Source organism: Austrofundulus limnaeus, unplaced genomic scaffold (assembly GCF_001266775.1).
Source record: "Austrofundulus limnaeus strain Quisiro unplaced genomic scaffold, Austrofundulus_limnaeus-1.0 Scaffold763, whole genome shotgun sequence".
NCBI lineage: Eukaryota > Metazoa > Chordata > Actinopteri > Cyprinodontiformes > Rivulidae > Austrofundulus > Austrofundulus limnaeus.
Genome location: NW_013953165.1, coordinates 116,411 through 128,272, shown reverse-complemented (window position 1 = coordinate 128,272; position 11,862 = coordinate 116,411). Strand labels below are relative to the sequence as shown.

The following is an 11,862-nucleotide window of genomic DNA, read 5'->3' as shown; positions in this document are numbered from 1 at the left end:
GATTAAGAATGAGAAAATAAAATATCAGAGTTTAAATGAATTAAATCAGATTATCTTCATCAAAACCATCTTCAGGTTCTGTTTGTCGTCTTTGACCTTCTTTGTTTTTATTTATTATTATTTTTATTGATTTCTGTTCATGTTTCTGTCAGGTAAACATACAAAGAGTTTAGAGAAATTAGAAGGATCAGAGACTGGTTTCCTCCCTTCAGATTCAGATTTTGTTTCCTGAAGTTCAGGTTCAGTGTTTCTAACCGACCCGGTTCTGGTTCTGTGCTCAGGCTGAGGCTTCACTGTAAGAGGAAGGAACTGGTCCGAGAGCTGGAGGAGATGGTGCGACTGGCCACGACGCTGCACACCCAGCTCAAGAGGTAGGCTTTGATCTTTGCTGATTTAACCTGAATCTGAGATTAACTGATCTGTTTAACTAAAACCTGGTGGGTGTGGCCTCCAGCCTGTCTGCCAGCACACTCTCCTGCTCGTCAGGCAGCAGTCTGGGCTCGCTGACGTCCAGCCGCGGCTCTCTGGCGACCACCTCCAGCCTGGGCTCCTCCTCCTCGCTCAGCTTCAGCGACATGTACCTGGAGCAGCCCGAGCTGGCCGACCCGGATCTGCGCGCCAAGCTGGAGAGTCTCCTGCAAGACGGCGCTCAGGGAGGCTACCGCCCCTCCAGCTCCATCACCACCATACACGAGCACGAGGTGGTGACTGGCTGCGGCGGGCGGCGAGGGGCCGGGGCCGGGGGGGAGTCCTCCAGGATCCAGGCGCTCAAACTGTCGGAGACGCCTCGCTCCATGAGCTCGCTGTCGTCCCGCTCGTCTCTGTCCTCGCCGTCCCCGCCGTGCTCGCCGCTCGTCTCTGACGTCAGCTTCCTGTCGGGGGAGGTGCTTGCGGGCCAGACGGGGCCCGGCGGGCTGGACCTGGAGCTGCGCAGCCGACTGGCAGAGCTGGAGCTGGACTCTGAGGAGCAGCGGCGGGAGGAGCAGAACCACAGCAACGCTCTGAACGAGCAGGGGAAAGGTAAGCGGCAGACTGGAGCCACGCCCAAATATGGAACTTCCTGTTCTACAAAACGCTTRAGTAAATTCAGCTGATCTATAACTTTTATTAGATAAAATCACATGGAAACTTCGTTTATAAATTAAATATTTATAATATAATATTAAAGTTTAAAGATTACACAAAATAAAACTAAAAACGTCTCGCTGCTTCATAGTCTCTTCTTCTGTATATTAAAATTAAAATAAACATTTGATTGACAGGTCGTTGTCACCTCTGATCATCACTGTCCATCATTTTTATTGTTTTTTTTGTCTTTTATGTCCTCATCGTCTTCTTTTTCTCTTTGTCTTTTTGGTTTTCTTTGTCTTCTACATTGTCATCTTTTTGTGTCTGTCATTTTCTACGTCTTCATCTTCTCTGACATCATCTTCATCTTGGACTTTTGTCTTCCTTATCATTTTCTTTGTTGTCTTCTTTTTCTCCATCTTTGTCTTTGTTATGATTCTTGTCTTCTTAGTTTTCTTTTTTTTTGTCTTCTACATCTTCCATGTCATCATGGTCTTCCTCTACGCTGATGATTCTTTGTTGCTTTCTATATCTTTGCCATCGTCTTCATTTTTTCCTTTTTCGTCTTCGCTGTGCTGTTTGTCCTCTGTCCTTATTGTCTTCTAGCTTGTCTTAGTCTTTGTTGTGGTCTTCTTCAAATGTTGTTATTATTATTATTATTATTATTATTATTATTAAGTTAGATTTTCTTTAACGAGTTGTCTTACGTTATTTTCTCAGTATAATAATTGAAACATGTTTTGGGATTCGAACATTATTTCCTTCCATCCGTCAACGTTTTCCTCAAACGTCATAATTACTGATCCCTGAATGTTTGTGTGTAAATTTGTAAATAAACCACTTTAACTTAAAGTAAAAAATATATTTAATTTGAATTAGCAAGCTTAATTATCCTAAAAGTGACAAAAACTGAGCTAATGCTAACATCTGAGCTAACCCAACTTGCAGTATTGTTGTTGTTTATGTTGTTGGGTTTGTTTGTTTCCTCTTCCTGCTCCAAACCAGTTGCTGAACGTGACCTCTTGAAGTCTTTGATCCGTTCAGTTAAAGACAGAAAAACATTTTTTTYTAGTTGTAATTAATTTATAGAAGCTGCACTCTGACGCTCCGGCGTCAGTGAGAGTTGGCCGGAGCTGGACTCTGGTTCCTCTCTGAGCCGCAGGTGAAAGGTGGACCAGGTGTCGGGTTTCTGTGAGGCTCGGCTCGGCTCTGTCCAGGTTCTAATTAAACATGCAGCACTTTCTCAAGAGGTTCATCCTTTCAGTTTTTTTACTTTCAGCTGCGAAGAAATTATGATTTTACATTTAGTTTCACTGCTATTTTACTTTCTTTTAGTTTCTCGTTCAGACTCTAAAAAATAAAATCAGAGCTTCAGATTAAAGTGTCGGGTTGAGTTGCTGTGATTCTTTAAACCTCMAAATATAAAAAAATGACCTTTGATGACCATTTTGAAGCATCGCCTCTCAAAGGTAACCTGTTCCAGATGTAATGATCACTTCCTGAAGGTTTCAGTAAAATCCATGCAGTGGTTTAGTTGATATTTTGCTAACAGTACGAGTAAGTTCTGTTGGTCTGTTAGACGTGTTTTAACGTCGCCTCCTTCTATATATTRAGCTCCACAGCGTAAAGGGGTGGGGCCAAAGAAGATGGGCGTGACCTCTGCGGTCTCGGACGAGTCTGTGGCCGGCGACAGCGGAGTTTACGAACCGTCGGAGCGAAAGTAGGCAGAGTTTTGTGGTTCGAGTTTGTTTTTTACTACTGTTCAATATAAATTTAGATGAAACTAATGTTTTATTAAATTTAAAGTCCATTTCAGGAGCTACGTGAGCCTTGTGGTGTGTTTAAGACTGCTTTAAATGTTATGTCCTTCAGGCCGGGGCTTCCTGCAGACCTGTCCTACGAGGAACGGCTGACCTCCGGCTGCGCTCAGGTGCAGCTCGGCTTCCGCTACGAGACCCGGGATGAACGCTTCACCGTCTACATCCTGCAGCTCTCCAACTGCAGCGCTCTCTGCCTGCCGGCTGACCAGGACATGTAAAGATAAGCCTCTTTTATTTTTCACTTTATGGCGRCAAGCAGGAAGTTTTCTGACCTAAACTCCACCCACCCCCTGCAGGTACGTGCGCCTGGCGGTGCTGCCGTGCCTGCAGGCGTCCCGCTGCCTCTTCCGAACGCGCGGCTCGCTTCTGCAGGACGCCGTGCAGATCAACGAGGTGTTCGGTGTGCAGATTTCCCACAGCGTGCTGCGGCAGAAGACTCTGAGGGTGGACGTCTGCGGTGCGGGGCGGTCCGGCCTCGAGGACTGTCTGGTCAGTTTCTGATGCAACGCGGGACAGGTTGGTTTTTTAAAAAGACTGAGACTAACCGGGCTCGGTTCTCCTCAGGCCGGGGCTCAGATCAGCCTGGATGACGTCGGCTGTTCGGAGGAGAGGAGCACCAAGTGGTACAACCTGCTGAGTCGCCTCTACATGCCCGACATCAGCAGCAAGGAGGGGGAGAGCAGGGCGGCCCGCGGCTCTGAGAGGGTAACCGTGAAACACTGACACCTGGTGGACACGCAGAGAATAATATCCAGATTTACAGATTTATTCAGAAAATCACAAATAAAATTTTATTTTTACTCAGTATTTATAAATAATTAATAATACATGCTATTATTTATTTACCAAGAACTTATTTAAATACAGCTCTACCAGGAATATATATTTATTCCTTTAAATTTATCTGTTTTTATGACTCTTTAAATGTTTGAAAATCATGACCTGGTTTCATCCCTTTAAGGTTGAGGTTTGGACCAGTTCTCTTGTAGGTGTTCTGGATCATTAACGGGTCAGAGGTTTGTTTTTCAGGCTCGTGTCGATAGCAGCGATGCAGTTGGACCTCAGGACGACGGGGACTGGTGAGTAAAACCTAAAGAACACATCCTGGATCTGTTTCGCAGCTCCTTGTCCTGACCCGGCTGGTCCTGGCTGGGACAGATCCAGGTGGTCCAGATTTTCTGTAAACCCCGCTGTAATAAAAACAATCGTTTTGATTTTCAGGCGTGGTGATTCTCTGGAGGCAGAGGTATTCCATGATGAAGGAGGAAATGGAGATGTAGTCGAAGATGAGTTTTACCCTGAGAGCGGCCAGGAGGAAGAGGAGGAGGATGAAGAGGAGGAGGAGGAACYTATTGTGACCAAACCAGCTCCGTTAGCAGCACCCGTCAAAGAGAAGGTAACGCTTTGTTTATTTCCTCTGTTTGACCGTCAGGCGCTCTGTAAACCAGACCCCGCCCCCTCTGCTTTGTCCCACCTCCACCCAGGTGAACAAGGAGACCAGCGTGGACGGCCTGTCCTCGTCCCGTCTCTGCTCCGCGGTCCGACCCAAAGAGCGGCGCCCGGACGTCCGCCAGCAGAACGTGTTCCTGAGGGGCAACACCATTATCCGCTCCAAGACCTTCTCCCCCGGACCTCAGAGCCAGTACATCTGCAGGGTAACCTGACACCCCAGCTGAGGGACAAAACCCGGAACTGTCTCTCTCTGGTTTTTAARGGGATCCGTCTCTCCTTCGGCTTCRTTTTTGCAGATTAACCGCAGTGACAGCGACAGCTCCACCCTCTCCAAGAGGTCCCCGTTTGTCAGGAACGCCTCGGAGAGACGCAGCATGCGCATGAAGAAGGTAAGAACTGTCTTTTAAAGAACCTGTCCTCTAAAGACCTGTCCTCTAAAGACCTATCTTCTAAAGACCAGTCCTCTGAAGACACATCCTCTAAAGACCAGTCCTCTTAATTTAGAGGACATGTCTTTAGACTAAAGACATGTCCTCTAAAAACCCATCTTTTAAAGACCTGTCCTCTTAAGACCTATCTTCTAAAGTCTTGTCCTCTAAAGACACATCTTCTAAAGAATCTGTCCTCTAAATACTTGTCTTCTAAAGAATCTGACCTGCCCCCTCTAGACCTGTCCTCTTAAGACCTGTCCTCTAAAGACCTGTCCTCTAAACAAACCATCCTCTAAAGACCCACCCTCTAAGGACTGACCTCTGAAGTCCTGCTCTGTAAACACGCAGTTTACCACATGGAAGTCTTAAAAATTAGAAATGACAAAACCTACTTTGGGGGCTCTCCCGGGATCTTCTCTCGTCTTTCGGTAATCGTCTGTTTTAAACTGATTTTGATCTGTCTTAAATAAAAAACTATTACAAATATTTTATTTAAATTTGTTAAAACTGTCCCACATGGATTCACTCCAAAAACCAAAAAATAAAAAGAAAGTTTTCMGTCCCTGAGTTTTGTCTCGCAGGCTCACTTGTTTGAGAATAAATTCATTATATTTTGTGTTAAATTGTAGTTAATTTCATCGTAATTCTGCTTCCTATTCATCCCACAGCCTCCTGTCCAGGTCAAAGGTCTGGACGGTCTTCTCCGCACCTCCCTGGACCTGGAGRTGGACCTGCAGGTGTCRCGCACGCGGCAGGCCCGGCTGGATCAGGAGCTCCGGGTCCTGCGGGAGCTGAAGTCGCAGATGGAGAAGGCGAGGCAGCAGGGCCAGAGGCAGCTCCCTGCCTGGGTCCAGGAYGACGAGCGGTTCCGACTCCTCCTCAGGCAGGCCGAGAAACTGGTAAAAACCGCAGAGACTCGAGTCCTGGTCTGCCGAGGAGCCGAGAACTTAACCTCCTCTCTGTTCCCATCAGACGCAGGAGGAGCAGCTGCAGGAGAAACGGGTCGAGAAGATGATGAGAGCTGCGGCCAAGGACGTCCACAAGATCAGAGGACAGAACCGCAAAGAGGTCCCTGAGGTCCAGACCTTCAGGTAGGACTCGGATTCAAACTTTTCTATAGTTCGACTCATTTAGAGCTTTAACGATAGTGGGAATGATTCCGCTAAACAGCTAAAAGCTAATAGTAGAACTATTTTTTTGTTTAGTTCCACAAACGTTAAACTAAATTAACACTTGCCAACTTTAGATCCGCTAACAACTAACTAACAAGCTAACATCAACAGGTCTCTGTCTGTCCCACCAGTCGATCTTAGTTGTTAGCATTAGCTTTGCTATTTTTTTAAATGTTAATGTTAGCATAGTTATATTTGTAGTTAGTGGATCATGAGTTAGCAAAGCTAACTGTTTGGTTAGCTCTACCCACCTCGGAGATTTAAAACTTGAAGCTGGTTTGTTTCCTGTGATTCCAGAGAGAAGATGGCGTTCTTCACACGAGCCAAGACCTTCATCCCCGACCTGCCGTCCGACGACGTGTAGAGAAACATTTCAGAGGACTTTTGCCTCCTTGGTCTGGACCTGCGCTGCGGCAGAGTCATGAAGAATTCAAACCGGCGGGCGTTCAGGGAAACGGTTAAGAAACCCGTCTCTAAGGGAGCTCTGAGGCGCAGCACGGCGCCGCTTCGGCTCTCCGTCACGTTTAAAATCATTCCAGCAGAAATCACAAAACTAAACTGACACAGAAACCAGCACAGGATCAGAAACGGTACTAAAGCTAAGAGAATATCTGTAAGATGTTTAAAATTCTGTTTTTAGAGCGTTTAGAAAACTTTATGCAAATGTACAAGCACACGGTTTTTATTGTTTATTTTCACTTTGTTTTTCTCACGAAAACAAATCTGAGAGTTTCTCCTTCAGCAGCTGCTGGAGTTTAACGAGAGTTTTCATCTTTAAGACTTTTATTTTTKACATCCCTTTGAGTATAAGAAAACTACAACTCCCAGGATGCATCTGGGTAGGAAATGACGTCATTTAAAAATGATGTTTTGAGTGGTTCTTGTCCCACTTCAGAACCAGTTCAGGTTCTTAAAGACGGGTCTATAAGTCTGAGGTTATTTTCATTCAGCGTCCATCTCAGTATTCAGTTTTTTAAGGTTTGATCTGGACCAGAGGCTGAGAAGGTTTTTGACTTGTTCTGGACCGGAAAAGTGTATTTTTTTTTTTTTTTTGCTAGATCCTAACGGGTCAAAAGAAACCTGAGGGACAGGAAACTTAAGGAGCCTCCAGAACCATTCTGCACGTCAGCCATGGAGCTCTGCAGGTGCCGTAACTGTATTCAATTTTATTTTATTTTTTAAATCTGTTAATCCCGTTTACATCAGAGATTTTTACACAAATTTTCGTTTGAGAAACGATGACTCAGCAGATATTTTTGAGCTCCAGAAACCAGAACAACAGAGCAGTTTTTACCTTTGTTTTTTACTGTTTTCTGCCACCGTTAAACTTTATAGTTTAATTGTAAATTATGTCAAAGTTTAAAAAAGGCTTCCTTTAGTCGAGATAAGATGTTTTTTCTGTAAAATCAACGTTCTCATCAATTTGTGGCCCGGCAGATGTTTTTTGGCATTTCAATTAGAAAGTTTGAAAAGAGAAATGAATTATTAGTTGGAAAGYATTTATCAGGATTTTTTTTAGACGACGACTGAAAAATGTACCCGACACAAACCTAGAGCTCTCAGCGGCCACGGAACAAGGTTTAGTTTTTATTTTTATGTCTAAAAGCATCAAAACAAATCATTTTATTAGGGATATAGTTTTTAAAAACTTATACAAAAAAACAAATATTTTTTTACTGCTTGAGTCTCAAGTTATTTTTAGATCTCTATAAAGAAAAAACAGGGATTTAAAGAAAAATTTAAAAAWTTTTCACAATAAAAGCTCTGGCTACATGCTCTTATTGTGACGTTAGATGCGTGGATTAAATTTTCCTGTACTTGAAGAAACCAGAAAAACTTATTAGTGACATTTTAGAGTAAAGTCTTAACAAAATAAAGTAAAATCCACTTTAAAGCAAAATAAAAGCTTAKAATTTAAGCTGCAGTTCCCATCCTTGACCAGAGGTGGCGCCAAATCTTAAAGATCGAAACTCTCGTTTCTTCATCAGAACCGAGCCGCCGTGGTTTCACACAAACAGAACATCTTCTAGAGAATAACTGGAATTTATTTTCTAAACTTTTAGTAGAAAGTTTTCTATTTTTAAATGTCCTCACGATTATCTCTAACCGGTTTATTAAAGTGTAGAAACACTAACTTCACTAACACTCAGGTAGTCGATCGGATAGTTCGCACTTTATCAAAATTAAAATATATATAAAAATAAACTTGATGAGGGATTCTGGGATTAAAAACAGAACTCCCAGAATCCTTTGCATCTGGCTGGAATGATCCCTGATGGTTGAAGCACAGGAAGTGAAGACGTTTTAATGACTGTGATTGATGGAAGCCGTCAGCCAATAGGACGACAGAAGCTTTTATTTAAAGAGCCCGCCCTTTTCTGTGATTGTTTTTTTATTTTTCAGTTTTTGCTTCTCTTTGCTGTAACTGGATACATATCAACTGAACATATCTGTTTATGTCCCCAACACAAAGTTTCTGTTTACCTTTAGATTTGAAAGCTGGCGCCGTTACAGTTTCAGTTCACTTCGGTCTTTTTTCTGTTTACCCATTCAACAACCAGCAAAGGTTTAGCAGCCGAAATTTCCCTCGGGAGCCACAGACGTAGCTGCTGAATGTTTGTTTGCCTTTTTAGCTGTTTCAGCTCCCCGAGGCTAAAAATAAATAATTAGAGAGTAGAGACGTAAAAAACTGACATTATGCTGCTTTTTTTCAAAACCACAAGTCTGATTTAACGAGCCGACAGAAACCAGCTGCTACACTCATTCCAGGTGTTTTTGTTTTTTTTTACATCAGCGGCAGCAAAGAAACACAAACTCTTCATTTTTATAGTTTGATGAATGAATACTGTTTTATGAAAGGTCTGGATCTGTCTGAGGAGACGACGCCACGATCCCGAGTTTATTTTTATAATGTTTTCTCGTCCCAGGAGCTCATAAACTGGACTTACATTCAAATCGCTCTCCTTCCCCTCCCTCCTCAGGGTCTTTATGGTTTTATTTAGTGGTCCAACAGGAAATCCATACATAGAAGAAAACATCCTAACGTTGTAGGRTTGATTAAAGATGAGGTGATGACATCACTGTTTTCAAAAAGTTGTTTTGGCTGTCTACACGAAAACTAATTTTTTCTTTACTTGTAATTTTTTCCCCTTTTTTATTTTTAGGAAAACTGAAACAATAAATTTGTTTTGCGTATTTAGAAATAAAAGTTCCCATGTGAACGGCCCTAAATTTACACATTTATGGATTTGACCAATTCAAACCAACTTTATTTGTAAAGCACTTAAAAACGACAAATAACCAAAGCAGGAGAATAAAGACATTAAATAAGAGCCCAAACATAAAAACTAAAACTTGTAAAGAATATAAATAATAAAATACCTGGTGTTGGAGGTCGAAGTGAAGACCAGAACGTCTCGTACGGACCGGGTCCACAAAGACCTTTATGACCCTCACAAAGGAGGGGAGGTGAATAATCTGCCTGTAAATCCAGCTTCAGCTAAGAAACAACCAAACGAAGTCTCCTCTTCAAGAGCGGCAGCTTCGCCCCGGAGGAACGACGTCACTTCTTTAACTCTTAAGATAATCGAGGCTCTTTAATCCACAGATCAAAGTTGTTTGGAGGAACTGGAGTTAAATTCTGTGCGAGTCGGATGGTTTCAGGCAGAAAAACTAACAGGAAACTCTGTGACGAGAACTAAACGTCTTCTGTTATCAACTTTTTTTGTTTGTCTTAAACATCCAGAAAGTTGTGGCCTTGGACAGAGAAGATGCTGAATGTTTTCTTCACCGTAGAGTAGATGAAAAAATATTAAAAAGACTAATTTTTACCGCAAAAACCAAGACCTGAATGAAGGAATGTAGGTTTTTACACGAAATCTGAGATCAACGTTAGTCCCAAATGATTGTTGACGATGTAGTTTGTTGATAATTCTTGTATTTTTGTTGTTTTTCTTGTTGGATTATGTTTTTGTTTTGTAATGAATCTGTATTACGACTGCTGATGAAATGGGTGATGTTTGCAGGCGGCCACGACAAACAGACGGCATGTATTTATTGCACTTTTGTGATTTGGGTGTGCTTTTGTTTCTGTTCTTTTTATTGAAAGCCCCGAAAAGCTGTGAATTTTATTCTCAGACACTGTACTGTCGACAAGAGTTGTAAATATTTCACCAGCACAAAAAAATAAAACACAAAACAAATGGTATGTTTTGTAGTTTCACAACAAATAAAAAGTTCTTCTCTTCTACTTGTGTTTTGTTGGGTTTTATAATTGCAGTCAAACTTTTTGACGACCTGACCGAACCCAAGACAGACCCACATGACCCAGATCCAGTACAGACCTACGTCTAATAGCTGAATTATCACATTTCTGAGGTGCCCTGAACGCATCATCAGCGTGTCATGAACTTCCGGTCCAGCAGGGGGCGCCGTGCAGCTTCCGTCTAGCGGTGAAAGTTGTGAACTTCCTCCRTTTCCTCCGGTAGTTTTGTTTCATCAGACACGAGAGTCCACTTCCAGCCGACGAGCAGAGCTTCACCCCGGCGTTTCAGAAATATGGGAGACCCTGTGACGGAGTACTCAGCCCGGTTCCAGCAGCAGGTCAGCCGCCGCTCCGTGACACGACAAGATAATGTTAGCAACCGGGCTAAACCTGTGTTTGACCGCAGCGCCTTGCCAGACTTCATTCAAAAACTCAAGAGTTTAAGTTTTTTTCTTATAACTGTAATATTAAAACAACTTAATTAAAAAGTTAAGTTTTTTCCTAGTACTGTTAGGCAGATATAACATTCGTCTTATTTATATAGTATTTAAACCATCTCATTTAATTAAAATAAACTTTCCCACCCCGTTTAGCCATGACGCTACATTTATTATGAATCAAATGAAGAGCTTTAAGTGTTATTTAGGTTTTATATTACATTAGTTTGGTGCCGAATTTAACAGAAGTTATCACAGTTTTTTCTTATTAAATTATTTAACGTTGACATGTCATTTAGTTCAAAAACAAGGGTAAAAATATTAAATTTCAAGTGTTTGTAGATATTAGCCTGTGTTTTGCGCCTCTAGTGGTTGTAACAAGGATGGCAGGTCGATTAAACTGCAAAAAAAAAAAAAAAATTCTGAAGATTTAATTTAACCTTTTGATCTATTAAACAAAAAATAAAATCAATAACTCATTATCTGATGAGTATGCTTGTTTAAAATGAGGCCAAAAAGTTTTATTACAAAAGTTTAAAGTTCACACAGGCTTTGTGGATGATTTTATCTGAGTGTTGTGGAAACAATAAATAAACTTTCAGTTTTGTTCTGATTCTCTTTTCTTTATCAGAGCTGAAGATTAGGAGGTTATTGCTTGAAGTTACAACAAAAACCTTTTCAACAAGTTTTTAAAAGTAACCTAGAGTTGTTTTTATCCAGTTTAATCAGGTAAACATTGATACTTGCTGCTTTATTGTCTCATATTTGGACACATTTTAGACATTTCAGCTGCTGTAAATCAAAAAATGAGCTCAGCTCGGGGGAAAAGTTATTTTGCTGTGATTGCTTTATTTTAAGACTTTTATTGTTGCCCACCACAGTTTAACAGATACGTTTCTTTCACTACTTTAAGGAACGGGAGATCCAGAGTTTGTCGGCGGAGATCGAGAGCCTGAAGAACCCGCAGAACCTCGGTCCATCGCCGCGCCTGGACGAGCTGCGGGAGGAAAATGCCAAACTGAAGTACCGCCTGAACGTCCTGAAGAGGGTGAGAGGAAGAGGAGCAGCTCGGTGCGGAGTTTTATCTGAACCCTCKTGCTGCCCTGGGCTCAAAACGATCCAGCAGGTCCTTTTGACCCCGGGGCAGCAGCAGGGTTCATGTCACTTTTAACTGAGTTCATACAAAGTTCTTAATGGTCAAACAGATAAAAAAAAAAA

At 42.2% G+C, this 11,862-nt stretch overlaps 2 protein-coding genes across 2 annotated transcripts in view; both read left to right on the top strand.

Annotated features, from left to right (window-relative positions):
- wwc1 (WW and C2 domain containing 1) overlaps nucleotides 1-9,036 on the top strand; it is a 26,959-nt gene extending 17,923 nt beyond the window's left edge. Inside the window, exons 10-22 of the mRNA XM_014028442.1 lie at nucleotides 282-371; nucleotides 455-1,020; nucleotides 2,683-2,788; nucleotides 2,941-3,102; nucleotides 3,185-3,377; nucleotides 3,453-3,593; nucleotides 3,918-3,967; nucleotides 4,110-4,284; nucleotides 4,373-4,543; nucleotides 4,637-4,729; nucleotides 5,440-5,670; nucleotides 5,744-5,862; nucleotides 6,241-9,036. Coding sequence (XP_013883896.1) covers nucleotides 282-371; nucleotides 455-1,020; nucleotides 2,683-2,788; nucleotides 2,941-3,102; nucleotides 3,185-3,377; nucleotides 3,453-3,593; nucleotides 3,918-3,967; nucleotides 4,110-4,284; nucleotides 4,373-4,543; nucleotides 4,637-4,729; nucleotides 5,440-5,670; nucleotides 5,744-5,862; nucleotides 6,241-6,307 — 2,164 coding nt within the window. The 3' untranslated portion in view covers nucleotides 6,308-9,036. The remainder of the gene's footprint in view (nucleotides 1-281; nucleotides 372-454; nucleotides 1,021-2,682; nucleotides 2,789-2,940; nucleotides 3,103-3,184; nucleotides 3,378-3,452; nucleotides 3,594-3,917; nucleotides 3,968-4,109; nucleotides 4,285-4,372; nucleotides 4,544-4,636; nucleotides 4,730-5,439; nucleotides 5,671-5,743; nucleotides 5,863-6,240) is intronic.
- Nucleotides 9,037-10,369: 1,333 nt separating this feature from the next.
- LOC106532395 (arginine--tRNA ligase, cytoplasmic) lies at nucleotides 10,370-11,692 on the top strand (the record flags this gene model as incomplete). Its single annotated transcript, XM_014028435.1, is given in 2 exon segments — nucleotides 10,370-10,545; nucleotides 11,558-11,692. Coding segments are annotated over 2 exon segments (180 nt in total), but the record flags the coding sequence as incomplete, so codon positions are not given.
- Between the last annotated feature and the right edge of the window lie 170 nt (nucleotides 11,693-11,862).